The sequence below is a fragment of the Pezoporus wallicus genome, unplaced genomic scaffold (genome assembly GCF_028554395.1).
Source record: "Pezoporus wallicus isolate ANWC-B61680 ecotype Strahan unplaced genomic scaffold, APGP_CSIRO_Pwel_v1 contig_6274, whole genome shotgun sequence".
In the NCBI taxonomy this organism is placed as follows: Eukaryota; Metazoa; Chordata; class Aves; order Psittaciformes; family Psittacidae; genus Pezoporus; species Pezoporus wallicus.
The window spans coordinates 218,577-234,020 of record NW_026635738.1 but is presented as its reverse complement, the minus strand read 5'-3'; the positions used below and the strand labels follow the sequence as shown (position 1 = coordinate 234,020).

The 15,444-nt window shown below is 52.9% G+C and overlaps 1 protein-coding gene across 1 annotated transcript in view; it reads left to right on the top strand.

Moving 5' to 3' along the window:
* Positions 1-13,014, top strand: part of HS3ST4 (heparan sulfate-glucosamine 3-sulfotransferase 4) — a 57,681-nt gene extending 44,667 nt beyond the window's left edge. Inside the window, exon 2 of the mRNA XM_057398032.1 lies at positions 11,454-13,014. Within this exon, the coding sequence (XP_057254015.1) occupies positions 11,454-12,090 (637 nt within the window). The 3' untranslated portion in view covers positions 12,091-13,014. The remainder of the gene's footprint in view (positions 1-11,453) is intronic.
* The last annotated feature ends 2,430 nt before the right edge of the window (positions 13,015-15,444 follow it).

The window sequence follows — 15,444 nt, the reverse complement described above, 5'->3', positions numbered from 1 at the left end:
CTGATATAAATAGCACTCGATCTGTGTTAATGCCCAAACTGTCACTGCTGAGGGTGAGGAGCCTGCACGGCCGGGCTCTGTCCCAGCCCGGAGCAGCTTCCCGGGTGTTTTCAGAGGACCCTCTCTCCACTGCTGTTTATTTTGGTACTTTGTTCCTGCAATGCTCACTGTTATTATGATGCTGTCAATTACAGATGGCATCTCTGATTCTGATTGCACTTTGCTTACAATTAAGCATCCTATAGAAAAATGGAAATGCTGGGTCATTAACATAAAGTAATAATAAGGTAAACCATTCAATTATGGAGGAAAAAGCATTTTGAATAATAAGGATATTGTATGCCTAAAAGACATTCAGATGCCAGTGTATTACCATTTTTGCATACATAATAAATGAACTTAAACCCCAAAATAATCGGCAGAAGCAAATAATAAATAGCTGTGCCCTCTGCAGTGAAGAGCAGCTCCGGGGTGGGAAAAAGGAGTCTCAGACCTGTGTGGTGCTTGGCAATCACTTGGGGTTTGCCTTGGCTGCCGTGGGGCTTCTCTGAGGCTGGGACCAAGGCAGTGCAGTGCCCCTTCTCAATGCCTCCAGGTTGCTCTGGGGACCTGGGAGCTGACACAGCCAGGCTGGCTGTGGCACAGAGTGGGACACATCAGGAGCTGCAGGGAAGAGGCAGTGAAGGGGGACAGGGCAGCAGTGTTCAGCACTGCCTGGTGATGGCGAGGGAGAGCAATGGAGCTCTGCCCAGGGCAAGTGCTGGACGCCAGGATGCAGACCTCCCCCACTGTAGATTAAAAGGTGGGATGTGTTTTGGACAGGGGAGGTTGGTGCAATCGGGAAGATCTGGCCACCTGGTGTGTATGTGGAGGGATTTGGGACTGGCTTTGCTACCTCCAGCATCTGCTGTCCCCTCCCTGTGGGATCCCATCCTCCTTGTCCCTGTCCCCCTGCATTCAGCCGCTCTATCTGCGGCACCAGTGGCCCTGCATGGACCCATCTTGTCTACAGCTGAATTTGAACAAGGACTCATGAGGGTTTGAAGCTGCATAAGGGCTGAGCTCAGGGCTGTCTGCTGGCCCCTGCCCAGCCGGTACCAGTGGTTTCATATCAGACCTTTCTGTGCCACTTGGGTTAGAGTCCATCTCCTTTTCCCAGCTGCCAGCGGGGCAAGAAGTCGGCAGCGGGATGTGCACAATTACTTCTGTTATTCAACTGTTCTGCAGGTACTGCTCCTCTGTTGTCCCTCCATAACAATTCCCAGCCTTTTAGCTGTTGATGGCTCGTCTATTACTCTGGCACTGTGTTAGGATAACATCCAGATACATCTGAAGAGTGGAATTTATTTACTGTTTTTCCCTGAAAAGCTTTTAGCATGATACAGCAGCAGTGCTTTCACTTAGGCAGCCATTATTGTCAGGGTGTTTTTCCTGGTAGAAGTAAATTCTCCAGAAGATGAAAAAGAACTCCTCATGATGTGTAGCTCCAGACTAATACATTTTAATAGTCTAGTTTCATGGTGTTCCTTCTCAGGATGGGACCGTCTTTGGGAAACAGGAATGGTTTGAACCACCCAGCTGAGTCAAACCAGTATTTAAAGTGGACTGGACTGTTTGTAACATCCTTCCTCAGCTGTATATTTTCCATCTCAAACTGGCTTTTCCAGGAACCATAGCCTGCAACATCAATGGCATGTATTATTAACAGTCCTGAAACTTCCACAGATACTACTTAGCAACCAGCAAGGGCTGGCAGCGCTGGATGGAAGCACTTCTGCAGGGGTGCCGGGCTGTCTTGCCGGTCTGCTCGGGGCAGAGGGGCCTGGCTGGTGCACGTCTGAGGCCAGCTCCACCTTGGGAAAAGCTCTTCCCAAGCAAGTGGGAATGGCAGCTCTGCCCTGGGCTGCTGCCAGAAGGTGCACTGGGCCTGCTGTTTTGGAGAAGACTTCTGTCCTGCAGGCACCATTCAACACGTGCGTCAGCATTCCATGCACTTTAAGCCTCTTTTACCTGTGGGTGTGCTGGGAGAAACGGGAGCATCCCCAGCCTTTGGGGGACCCGCTTTGCAGAGCAAGCTGCCTGTGACTGAGACGCAGGTATTGGGACACCCCAGTTTTTCAGCGAGTTTGTATTTGCTCATTAAATACCTGCTGTTTGCTCCCCAAACTGCCTGCAAGACCTGTCTCGAGTGTGGAGCTCGATGTGGTTTGCACAGTCTTTGGGGCGGGTGGGCTGCTTTCTGGGTTGGCTGCTTGCTCAGCCCTAGGATTTACACGCAGTCACGGGCATCCAGGTCTTTTCCCTTCTCCTGTGACAGTGGAAAATGAATGAGCTCACTCAAGGGACTTGTACTCATACGCTGAAGGGAAGCCTGGTCTTAGAACAGACCTCTTTGACTTGCACATCCTCAGTCAGAGGAGGCAGGCTCTGCCAGGGAGTCCCTGTTCCAGCGTGTGCGAGGCAGGGCACTCACCAGTGCTGCTTAGCTGTAACTGTGATTAATACAGCAATTAAACCTGGGAGATGACACTGAGAGATTCCCAGAGAATAGGATCACAGTGCTGCTGTAGAGAGCAGTAGCGAGGCTTAGTCAAAACAGCGTTGACTGCAGTGGGGTTAGGAACAGGCATTTCCAGCCTTTTTCACAAGCTGTTTCATGGCTCAGCACTGACCAGCAATAAATCATACGCTAAAATTGGAGAGTCTGGGCCAAATTTATCCCCGGTAGAACAATGTGACACAGCATGCGTCTTCATCCTCGGCGCTGAGATGGCTTTGCACAGCCAAAGCCATGTGGTGCTGAGGGCCGTGGCTGTGAGCCCCTGAGGTGCTGTGTGCCAGTGCAGATGTGCCGAGTGCCTCCCACTGTGCCAGGAGCTTGCAGAGCTCTGGGGGCTGCTCCTAGGAGAGCTGCTAGGCCAGGCCAGGGCAGTGAGTACAGCCCTGTGCATTCACCTTGGCTGCTGGGGAGGAAGGGGGTGATTAAGGGCACCCCCGTGAAGAAGGCAGTAAAACCACAGCAGCACTGTCTATCTGAGACACTCCAATTTGCGTGTGAGCTGTGCAGTCAGATGGGCAAAGGGATTTCAGCACAAGGCAACAGCCGTATCCCAGAGGAGATCCACTTGAGGAAAGAACAGAAGAAAGCAAGATTTAGCATTAAGATCATAATTTCAGATTGCATTGTGTGAGCATCAACACTCTATATACGTGAGAGCCTTTGGGGAGCATAGTGCTGTAATAGCTATCCAAGCCAGCCTGAACAGCCAGGGTTATTTTTAATTGCAACTGAATGGATCTAACCTTGTGATGTTTGTTCACAAAGCGTTGCTGGATTAATACAGGTTCCATAGTTGCTTCAGCTAAAAGACTTTAATGGATCAGCTTAGTTCTCTGCTCCATGATTATAGCATTCTTACCCGCCTATCATGCATGAGCCAGATGGTCCCAGTGAAATCAGAGCATATTTATATTTTTGTCTGCTACTCAGCCACCTGCCCACTGATTTAGTTGCAGAGTGGTAGGAGGAGAGGAGCCTTCCTGAGTGAGGTGCACCCGCCTCGGTCCCTACCCCCGGTATCTCCTCCACCTCCATCAGAGGAGCCATGGATGTGTTCCGTGCCCAGGGCTGCTGGGACGCTTGTCTGCTGGCCATGGAGGGCGGCCACGCTCCAGTGGCAGTAGCTCTGTCTCCTGGCATGGATTCAGCCACTTCCCAGTGAGCAGGGGGATGTTTTCAATCCTATTGGCAATGAGAGCCATTAAGAAGGTACAAATGCTAAAGAGATCCTGAGCGATGCCTATAAAACCTTTGAATCTCTGACAGAATCAATAGTGGGCTCTCAGGAGCAACTTCTTATCCAGGCCAACCTAAAAACACGCCAATGCGCTGTTAAAGATTTTGCATTTTGTGGAGACACAGAATCCCTTTCACCACCATTGCTGGACTCCAGACTGGGCGAGATGATGAAAAATCACATTAGAAATAGACTGTGCTCCAAGGGCATTTTCCTCAGTGTCTGGGAGAGTGCCTCAGATGATGCTCGCAGGCGGCATCCTTCCTCCATGTGGAAGCCCCACTGGGATTTGTTGCAATGAGAGGCACAGACCCCTCTGGCCATGTCCGTGAGGGAAGCAGGGGTGGAGGAGCAGGAGAGCCCCATGGAATGGGAGTCCTGGGAGGCAGCCAAGGCTCCGCAGTGTCCCAAGCTGTGCATCTGCCCAGGAGGAGCTCAGCAGGGCTGGGGCCAGGCCCTGCTGCACACACTTGCCTCTGTTTGGATAACTTTGCTATTGGCACCATCTCCAATTTGGCATCTCGGTTACCATAGCAACTCGATGCTTCCGTTGGGATCAGATCAGCCTGCAGTTAGTCAGCACCTGCGTTGGTATGGCAACACTGGGCCCTTCTCCATCCATCCTGATGCTGCTGTCCAGGGATGGTCCAGGCGGCCCTGAAGGGACCCTGTGGCCCTGAAGGGCAGTGCAGCCCCATGCTTGGCCCTGCTACAGGGCAGTGAGATGCTCCCAAGCCCTGGCTGATCCTTATTCCCTGGCTGCAGTGAGAGCTGGGGCTGCTCCTGCTCTGGCTGCTGTGTCCTGAGCTCCTGAGTCCTGCACGGGAGGACCTCAGCAGGGATGTGGCTGGCATGGAGCAAGGCAGTGCCCTTGGATCTCAACCTGCCCCTCGTGAGAGTGTTCTGCATGGACACCAAATGGCTTTGCAACCTTTGGGAGTGGGGAAAGCTGCTTGTATTGGTGATGGAAACCAAGAGACCCAGGCAGCCCTCAATTTGGGGTATTAAGTCCGCACGAGTAGGGCTCAAGGCACAGAGAAGGGTGGTTCATCCCCTTCTCCCACAGCCACCAGCTTCCAAACCACTAAACTCTCTCAGTAAGTCCCTGGGGGAGATTTGTTTTGCTTTAGCCCCAGCCTGATCTGGCACCCGCTTTTCTGAAAGTGCTTTACAATTTGTTTAATGATTTTTAACAGACATGTGCAAGCCATTTGAATTAGAGCAGTATGAATCTATTAGGCAGCAACAGATGCAAGTTTTGTGTCTCTTATTAGAAGGGATTGGATTCTGAGGTTTAGTGATGTGCAAAGGATTGGACTTTGGAGAGATTAAAATTATTTTCAGCGTTAAGCACAATATTTCTAAGCTAATGCACTCAGTCTTGAATATAGATTCACAGAGCAAAAAGATTATAAAACATTAAACCTATGTAAATTCAGCTGTAAATTTATGTTTGAACAAATTCAACAAGAGATTTGACTTGGGAGCTTACAGCAAATAGGTTCTGCTTTTAATGCACGCTGCAGCGTGCGGCTGCAATGCCACTCTCCCCTTCAATGTCCCACGGCTGCTGAATTACTGGCAGGTCACAGCTGACAGCTCGAGCAGCTACACTGGAATGTGTTAGTAATAAAAGGGAAAATGACTTCATGTTTGCCTTCGCAGAAGACAAAAGCAGATGTTTGCTCCACCCTGCGGAGCGGAGCCGAGCTCCATGGGCAGTGACACTGTCTCAGTGCTCGGGCATTGCCTCTTTCGGGCAGCGGTTGTGCAACTCAGAGTCCTCCTCCGCTCCTCCCGGCCCTGGGAGTTGCCGAGAACTTTTTTCTCTTGCGAAGAAGATGAAAATCCAGCCAACAAAGGCTCCTTTAGAGTGGGATTGCGGGAAACCTGCAGCACCGTGAGCAGGCTGCCTACACAGAGATAAATGACAGCTGTGACTGAAGGAATAAACAAGATAATCTGGATTTAAATAAAGCACAAGGGGATTTTGGCAACATGCAAATTCACAGATTTATAAAAGGTATCCTTTGAAAATAAAGAGCTTTTCTGAAGCCGGCGGTTAAGAACAATTACTGCAGCACTTCTCCCAACGAGCGCTCCGAGCTGGCCTTTGCCACGAGCCGGGGGAGGCCGGGAGCCGTGGGGTTGCACTTACGGGCCAAAGCAGTGAGTCCCCATCCTGCTGCAGGAGCTGGGGCACGCAGGGCCCCAGCCTGGTCCTGCTCTGCTCCAACTCAGCACCAGGGGATGAACACGAAAGGAGTGAAATATCAAAAGCCCACACAAGCACCCAGTAATGCATATTTGATCACTGCTTGGAGGACCAGGCAGTTTTGGATCCAAGCCCAGGAGCGGCAATAAAGTTTCATTTTGACATGGCACAGCACAGGAATGCTGCTACCAACGTGAAGAAATGAGGCCCATCCCCACAAATGAGTGATGGAGATGTTGATGCCAGAGGGTAGTGGAGCTCCCTCCAGGGGCTTGTTGTCATTGTTCCCTTTTTTCAGGTGGGAGGTGATGGAGGGGGTGGGATGTAAGTAGAAACCAGAGCAGAGCCATGAGCAGATGTGTCCCATTCCAGCACTGCTCTGCAGAGGTGCATCAGGCATGGTCAGCAGCATGTCAGCAGCCTAGCATCAGAAGGCAAAGGAATGCTGCAAGAGAAGCTAAAGTGTGTCCAAGAGGCTATGGAGTCCACTCGAGGAGCAAAGCCTTGTCCCAGCACTGCAATTGCTCTGCAGCAGCCACCAGAGGAGAGCAATAGGAGCATTGCATCCTGCAGGAGTGCTTGGAGCTGGTTGGCACTCTGTCAGCACATGTGCAATTAGGGCAGAGCACGTGCGAGCAGCTCTGGGAAGGTTAACTGCTCTGAGGAGTATTCCTGCCCTTCCAGGGTCTCGGCCGCTACAGGTTTAACACCCTTGTTACCCTCAGCAGCAGGAGCTGGCGATGCCGTGCATTGTTCTCTGCTGTGCACTTGGCAACAGCTACTGTGTGCAGCAGGATGGGTGCGTGTGGTGGGATGTACACATGCAGCAGGATGGGTGCAGTGGGATGGTTGCATGCGGCAGGATGGATGCAGCAGGATGCGTGCAGTGCCATGGGTGCATGCGGCAGGATGGATACGGCAGGATGTGTGTGGGGCTCACTGGCTCTTGGTGCTGATAGGCTCCAGTTGCCAGTGCCCGGTGGGAGCTCAGGAAGGCACCCGTGTGCCTGCCCAGGACGGGCAGCACCTAAAAGTAACTCTGAAACAGGGCAGAGCTTGGGGAAAAAGCTTTTCTGTGTGCACATCCCAGAGCCGCGGCAGTTGCGGTGCTCTGCAGGGCCAGGGGTGTCTCAAGGACACGTTGCAGCTCCCAGTGTTATCCTTAAAACTGTGCAGCAAGAGCTGAATTTGCTTTTCCTCCTCTTTTCCTTGATCGCTCCTTCCCTGCTGTCTCTCCTCAGTGCCAGCCTCTCTATCCATTTGTCTTTATTGTGCATGGAGTTAAACGGGGTCTGTAAATGTGGCAACACTTTCAGGTTATTAGCTCTGCAATTCCTTGGCTCCTGTTTGGTGTGATAACATCATCTGAAGGGGCTGTTGTAATTAATAGTTTGTTCGTGCTTCTTTTATAAACCCCTGGTGTGTTTGTTTTATACTCCAGCATCAGCCACTACAGCTTGCTTCCAGTGTCTTGTCTGAAGCATCCCCACTATAGGGAAAGGGCTTAGAGGTTTGTTTTTTTTTTTTGCAATAGTTTATTGAAACCATAATTTAAAGGCAAAACTCAGTAAGTACAATATGAAAGGCAAGACAATCATGTTGCCCTGACCATAGAGCAGAGGGGACCAAAATCCTTGTCTACAGAAGTGCCTGTGAAGGGGCAGCTGGAGCATGGCAGTGCCTGCAGGACAGGACCCTGCTCCTGTCACCCAGCCCTGGCCAGTGCTGGGATGGGCTGGAGCAGCAGCAGGGGTGAGAAGAGAGCAGAACTGCCTCTGAACTCTGAGTGGTTTCGTCTCTTTTGAAGCACTGCCATCTAAAACCCTAGAGACCACAGGCACAATCCATGATGCAGAGCAAGTGAAGACTTGTGTAGGTAAAGTGCCACGTCTCTGGGCACCAAGAGGCTCCGAGTGCCAGGGAGGTGCTGGTCGGGGGGGAGTAGGAGCAAATGAAGCACAAATGCCACCAGTAACACCCTCTGATTGCACAGCCAGAGCATGGGCACAAGGGGCAGGGCCCAGCCAGTCCCCGTTTGCGCCGAGCTTTTACTTTTAGAGCCCACAGGCACTTACTTGCAGAGCAGCATCTTGTCAGCTGGCAGAGAGACCAGGCTCAAGGGTGTGTTACAGAAACCCATCAGGCAGTGGCTGCGGCCAGCCCGGTTCACGCTGCAGCAGAGGCGCTGGGTACCGGTGAGAGGTGTTAACTAACCCGGAGCCCCCGTTCCCCCAGCTCCCAGGGCAGAGCAGTTGTGCTGGTGGAGGCAGTGCTGTGAGGCCAGGGCAGAGCTGCCTGTGCCATGCAGAGGGTCAGGGCTGGTGACAGCCACCGTCCCCTTGAGCCCTCCTGTCTGGGAGTCCCTCGCTCCTAATCCCGGAGAGCTTTTAGCGTATTCGCCCCATTTTGACACTTGGACAGCCTGTGTTTGACGCAGAGGAGCACACACCAGACACTTCTGCCTCTGCTGGTCCCTCCTTCTGCTCAGGAAAACAGCTTATCCTGTCTGAGGCAGCACAAACAGCGTGCGGGTGACCGGGTAATTAAACACCACGGGGGACTGGTGCTCGCCTGGCAGTCCAGCTCCATTTGCAAGGTAGAAGAACTTTGCAAACTGCTCCTTCTGCTTTATCCGGGCTGCTGCTGTCTCAGCTGATGCCCTCTTCAGTCAAAAATCAGAGCTGCCTCTCCCCACTCCCCACAGTGCCACCTACCACAGGCTCAGTGATCCCACGGCACCCATTTGACCCTCCTGTCACAGTGCTGATCCAAGCTCCCAGCAGCAGCAGTAGGGACAGCCCCAGGTGCCCAGTTTCACCCTCATTATCAGCTCATTATCAAACATGCCTCTGGCCTGGAAGAGATGCCTCTGGAGAGCTTGCTGTGAACCCTGACCCTCGGTATTCCTGTTGGGAGCTATCAAAGGGAGCATCAGAGCTGGTCCAGCACTGTCAGGCTTTACCGTGCTGTAAAATGAAGATTGGGGTAAAGAGAGAAGGCGGTAAGCTCTATTCTCCCATCCTCTCAGAGCAGGCCAGCAGTGACTACAGAGCACAAAGGAGAAACACTGCCTGAGCCCTGCAGGATGAATTAATGGACCTTGTTGCTGCTTGATGTCTTCGAGCAGAGACGGGTCCAGCGGGACTGGACACCTTTGTGCATGTTAATGTGCCTGTTAACTGCATCTAGAGTTGCTACTAACTACAGAGATTGGGAAGCAGTGTTAACACTTTCTGCTTTGGAACTTCATTAGATCTTCAGTGGCAGAAATCAGGAGGAAAGGAGCACAGGCAGAGTAATCCACTGAGATTGAGAGATCCTTGGTCCTTCCTTAGGAGCTCCCATTACTCACGAGTGTCAAGGAGAGGCACCTGACCAGAAAACCCCCAGCCACTACCTAGGATGTGGTACCTGTGTCCCTGCAGACTGCCAGCACCGGCACTAGGGATATGCTCTGGCTGTTAGCACAGGACAGCAAGCAGCACCGTAAAGTGTGGTCTGCAGTTTGTGATAGAACCCGTTAAGAAGGAAATGCACACAAATTGCTAGCTATAACTGATGATAAAATAACTATTTTGTGGAGCAAGGAACACATTGATTTTGGTAATTAATGGTTCAATAGAAACCTGTTCTCAGAGCGCCCTGGGCAAAGTCACTGGATTAGAAGCATCTCTATTCCCTGGCCTCAGTTCTCTGCCTCACTCCTCCACATGTTCTCCCAGCCCCAAGGACAGCCGCAGGCACTGGCTGCTGCTCCCCGCAGGCTCCCACTGTCCTGGCAGCTCGTCGGGGCAGGGACTGGGGCTCAGGCTGTGGCAGTGCTCACCCAGAGCACAGACACCCGCCTGCCACTTCCAGAGGGCAGCTCCGATGGGACATGATGCTGGAGGTCCTGGCCATGGGTGTGCTGGCAGGGGTGAGCCGGAGCCCTGCAGCCCTGCTCCCAGCACAGCCCCATTGCCAGGACGCAGAGAGAGGTATTTTAACAGGGAAGAGGTGACTGCAGGACGCCAGGATGCTGCTGGCATCTTCACTCCAAAGTGCTGGTGGCACGAGCAGCCCTGTGGCAGCACCAAGCCCCTTCCCTTGGGCTGGGCAGCAGTCACACAGAGGAGGCAAGGCTGGCAGTCAGACCCAGCTGGGCCTAGCCTCACTCAAGCTGTGTAATTCCTGAAATGGCTGTTTCCCAGGGCTCAGCCGTTTGACGTCAGCATCACCGCGGCCGCCGGTGCCCAAGGTGCTCTTACAGAACCATTTCCAGCCTGCTCACATTGTTCCCTCACCGTATGTTTGTACTAAAAATAGTCGCAATGCGAAGGGATAATCCTGTAAGACCCCGAGCATCGCCATCCTCTGTGCCTCCTGCAGGAGACCTGGCCAGTGCTACCAGTGCTTCCCGGAGCAGTGACACTGCTCCTCCTCCTGCCTCCCAGGCACCCCATCTGCAGGGCAAACCAGCCAACAACAGGTTAAACAAACAGGGGTTGTGGGGCTGCGTCCATGCAGGAGCGCTTGGGGAGCTCAAGGTAAAAATACTGCTGTAACTCAGTTAAGAAGCGGGCAGTTCATGGCCATGGCACATGCAAAGCCGGAGCTTGGCTCCTGGCACCACTCTCCAGCATCTCCAGCACCCTCAGGAGGTGTGAAAGAGGCTCTAATGCTCTTGCCAGGGACATCACTTAATACCTTCCCGCTTGCTATGATAATCTTTAACTGGGGGCAGCGGGGATGAGCATTTACCTCTTCATTTTCTTAGATATAAATGCTATCTCGCCACAGTTTCATTTTACAGTATGGTAATATGCTATCCAGGAAAGTCTTGCTATGCTAATTTATCCAGTAGGCAAATTCCTTTTGGCTAATAAAAGTGCTTGCACAGGAAGCTCAAAACCCAGCAGCAATTAATTATTGACAGAGCATGTGAATTAGAGATAAAAAAAAGTCATTCTTTCTCACATACAAGATAGTAAATAAATTTAATTATTGTACTAGAAGCAAGGGATCTTATTCTGTATTAAGTTTTATTAGCTGAGACATTTAAAAGCATGTCATCATAACAAAAAGGTCTTGTGTAATCCTAACTGCACCACTCTGGTACAAGGCTCAGAAGTGAATAGGCTTAATTGAGCAAATGGAAGCAGATGGCTTGCTGAACAGACAGGTATTGTACAGGTTTATTGTCAATTAACTTTTGTCTACATATGCCTATGGCGAATTGACTGTATAATGTGTTACCGAGGCTGATTTAATGCTTCAGGTCCCCACCATGTCCAGGGTCCAAGAGGAAGCCAAGCCAGAAGTGCTTTGGTCACTGGGGCCCTCAGGCACACAGCATCCCCCCCTCCTGACAGCCCCAGCAGCACCTGCACGGGGCAGGAGGGACACGGGGTGTCCCCCCATGCCCAGCCCTTCACTAACATCCCTCCTCTGCTTCCACACAGGAACGTGATGCCCAAGACGCTGGACGGGCAGATCACCATGGAGAAGACCCCCAGCTACTTCGTGACCAACGAGGCCCCCAGGCGCATTCACTCCATGGCCAAGGACACGAAGCTGATCGTGGTGGTGCGGAACCCGGTCACCCGCGCCATCTCGGACTACACGCAGACGCTCTCCAAGAAGCCGGAGATCCCCACCTTCGAGGTGCTGGCCTTCAAGAACCGGACCCTGGGGCTGATCGACGCCTCCTGGAGCGCCATCCGCATCGGGATCTATGCCCTGCACTTGGAGAACTGGCTCCAGTACTTCCCTCTCTCGCAGATCCTTTTTGTCAGTGGCGAGAGGCTCATCACTGACCCGGCTGGGGAAATGGCCAAGGTCCAGGACTTCTTAGGCCTCAAGAGGATTGTGACAGAGAAACATTTTTATTTTAATAAAACCAAGGGGTTCCCCTGCCTAAAGAAGCCAGAGGACAGCAGTGCTCCCCGGTGCTTGGGCAAGTCCAAGGGTCGAACTCACCCCAAAATAGACCCAGACGTCATCCACAGACTGCGGAAGTTTTACAAACCCTTCAATGTCATGTTTTACCAAATGACAGGCCAGGATTTCCAGTGGGAGCAGGAAGAGAGTGATAAGTAGACCCACAAAATCAGGACCAAAAAATGCTCTTTTCTTTTGAGGTGTAAATCATCATTAGAGACCCAAAACTCACCCAGGGCTGGAGGCTCAGCATCGTGAGCGCAAGGCTCCTGCACTGTCAAGGTTGCTGCCAAAGCCACCCCATGTTTCCAGCCCTGAAACCTTATTGGCACCAAACCTCGGGTCGCACTTGGGCTCTCCCCACTGTGACCATGAGAAGCCAGGGGCTGGTGGGAGGAAGGAGGCAGAGGGTGCGGGACTCCTCGGGGTGCTGGGATGCTTCGTGCCCACATTTCGCTGCTGGCTCCCCCTCGCAGCCAGGCAAGGCAGGAGCAGCTCCTGCAGGGCTGCCTGAGCAGGAGGGTGGCCCAAAACCCAGCAGCATGGGGTCAAACTCCTAGATTTGATTTCTTCTGTCCTGGCTTCTAGTTTTGCCCAAGCGGCAGCATCAGATCTGTTGAAGTCCAGGCTCGTGCATTCACATGCACACTGGTGTTTATGTGTGGAAGGAATAAAGCCAGTTATGCTGCAGGGGAACTATGTACAGAAACTTCATTTGCACCAGATGTTCCAATTACCTGTTGCACTAAAACTAGTGTTTACCAAGTGCCACAAAACGCCTGGGCCTGATTCTCCTCCAACTGATGGGTGCATCCCCATTGCTGGAAGGGAGCCCTTCCTCTTTGCTGGGATGCTCAGTGAGGTCAGACCTGGGTCCTCCCCAAGCCCCCCCCTCCTCTGTGCTGTGCCCTGCTCCGAGGTCTGGAGCCAGGTGTTCCTGGTGGGAATGGCGGGGTGCCTGCAGGCAGAGCCATGGGGACAGCCCCAACGAGGGCCTGGGCAGGGCTGGCTGTGGGGCCTCTGGCACTGCCCTTTGCACCTTGAAAACGAGAGCTCTCCTGCTTGTCGGTGACAGAGGGGCCCGCACAGCTTTAGTTCACAATTACAGAGAAGCAATGGATTCCCAGGGAGAGCACTGCTCTGCACAGATAATGTGTGTTTTCTACTGGAAACGGCCAAGTCAACCAAATTTGCAGTGCTGATAGCTGTAGAATAAACCCGGATCCCAGCTGGATCCGCCAGCGACGTGGTGAGTGCTGCACGCTGGAACCAGTGGAGAGCAGCCAGCAGCACTCTGACACAGCAGCGCTGTTCCCATCCCCATCACTGAGGGAAAACAGAGAGAGGGAGCAACAGGGAAAATGCGGAGCTGCTGTTGCTGAATGCTCCCCTCGTAGGGGTGATTTCTAAGGGCACTCCAATGCTGCTGGCTGCTTGCTTTGTTTTAAGAAGTGGTGAGGATGCCTCCTGGGCTGTGTGTGAGTCCTGTCCCCTTGCAAGAGGCTGGCCCCTGGCTGTTGGGAAGCAGCGGAGATGCTGTGCATGATCACTGTGGGAGGACAAAGACTCAGTTTTGATTAAGGTGGCAAGAAATCCCTCCTGAGCCAGCTAACCAAACGAAATCACTGTTTTCTGGGTAACAAGCTGAACCTGCTTGGGTTTCGTGGCCTGTCGCGTGGTTCATTACGCCATGAAGTGGTGCTGGTGCCTTGGATTGGATGAAAGGCAGAGCTGAAGCCATTTGGACAATTTAGCCCGTGGGCCATGCTGGAGGGGCACCGCGACGTCCCTGCTCACATCACGTCAGTTCCCGTTAGCATGATTAGATTTAAAACCAGCTCCTGACACAACAGTTTTTCACAGACCCACAATCCCCGAATTATGACCTGAAAACTGGAAGTCTGTAACAGGAATCATTTTACAGTGTTTCACATGTTATTAAAATGTCAGATCAGCTCCGAAGTGAAAACCGCTGTTACACAGTTCAGTGCAAGCTGCTCGATGCGTTCAGTGGAGGACGAGGGAGGGGATGACCGAGGACCAGAGTCCAGGCTCCTCACCGGGGGTATCCAGAGATCTTTGCCTGTTCCCAGCACGCTGCAGCCCCAACACCCGGCTGAGCAGAGCCTGCCAGTGTGGGGGGGGGGGGGGGTTGGCCCTGGGGGATGCTGCCCCAGCTCATGGCATGGCCGGGGTCTGGCAGGTTGCTGGCTGCACATGACCGCAGCGTGGCCCTGTGCATCACCTCATGCCCAGAGCTGGGACTGCCTCAGCCCCCATCCCCAGCTTAACCACGAGCAGTTTTTCTCTGAGCAAGGTCTTCTTGAGCTTGAAGAGTCCCCGAGAAGCCCCATGCCCACCCTGCAGGTCTCCCTGCGTGCCCCAGCCTTGGTGTGGTCTGGTCCAGGCGCTGCCCTGTGTCTCCCTGGGCAGCTCAGGCTGGCTTCTCCCGGGAAGAACCTCTGGTCCCCAGCTGCCATCAAGCCACTGTCACTCTTCCCACCGTGCCCCTCACTCACTTGGAGGGACAGGAGATCTGAAACCACATTTTTGTCTGAGAACCAGGACCCGATGAAGCATCCCGATAGGGAAGTCACGGCGTGTGGCTGGAGGAGCATCTGTCCTGCGCTGGGATGAAGCACAGTCACACCTGGGGCTCAGTCCTGCCGCTGGGACAAGGCCCTGGAGCAGGGTGCACCGCAGCCCCCAAGGGGGGGTCACCGCATGGTTTACAGCGGTGCGGGGTGCCGGGGGTGCTGGGCCTGCCCGTGCGCATCTCTCGCTCCCGTTCTTTCTGCCATATGTTCAGAGGTTTATTTTTTATACTGGCTGCAGCCTCCATCCCGGGAGGAGCCACCGAGAGCCCCATCCCGGTAGGACACGGTGCCACCGGCCCCTTCTGCTTCCCTGACACGCGCCCCGTGTCTGCCGCGCCGATGCTGGGGATTGACAGGGGAATTATTTTCTATCTGGCCGAGAGTGGCCTGCGAATGGGAGAGTCAGGTTAATAATGTGTTTTTTTTAAACTATTCAAATGTCAGCATTAGAATACACAGGAAATTGAATTTTTGTATTTGATTTCAATTAGCAGAGCATAAATTATATTTAATTTTATACACAGACCGGGTGATTCATTGTTCTGGAAAAGCTGGTGCTTTATGGTTCAGAGACTGGAAATGGAGAGTTAAGTCTTTTCTGAAACCAAACTGCTGTGCTGTCGCCTCCTCCCAAACGCGTCTCTGTCTGTCAGTGTCAGTGTACCTGAACAATATGAAAACCCCGAACTGACAATTGAACCCACAGCACTAAACAATAAAACGTTGTAGCAGCTGCATTTCTCTGCTCCATTTCTCCCACTAACACCCTGCAAGCAGCAGAGCCACGATGGGTGCTGGCCATGACCCATCATCAGACAGCCCAGTCCTGAGCAGCCACTCGACCCCGCTATGGGACACGGCCCCATTGGTGCCAGAAGGGCTGGAGGAAGGTGCGTGCCATAGTGGGACCAGGACC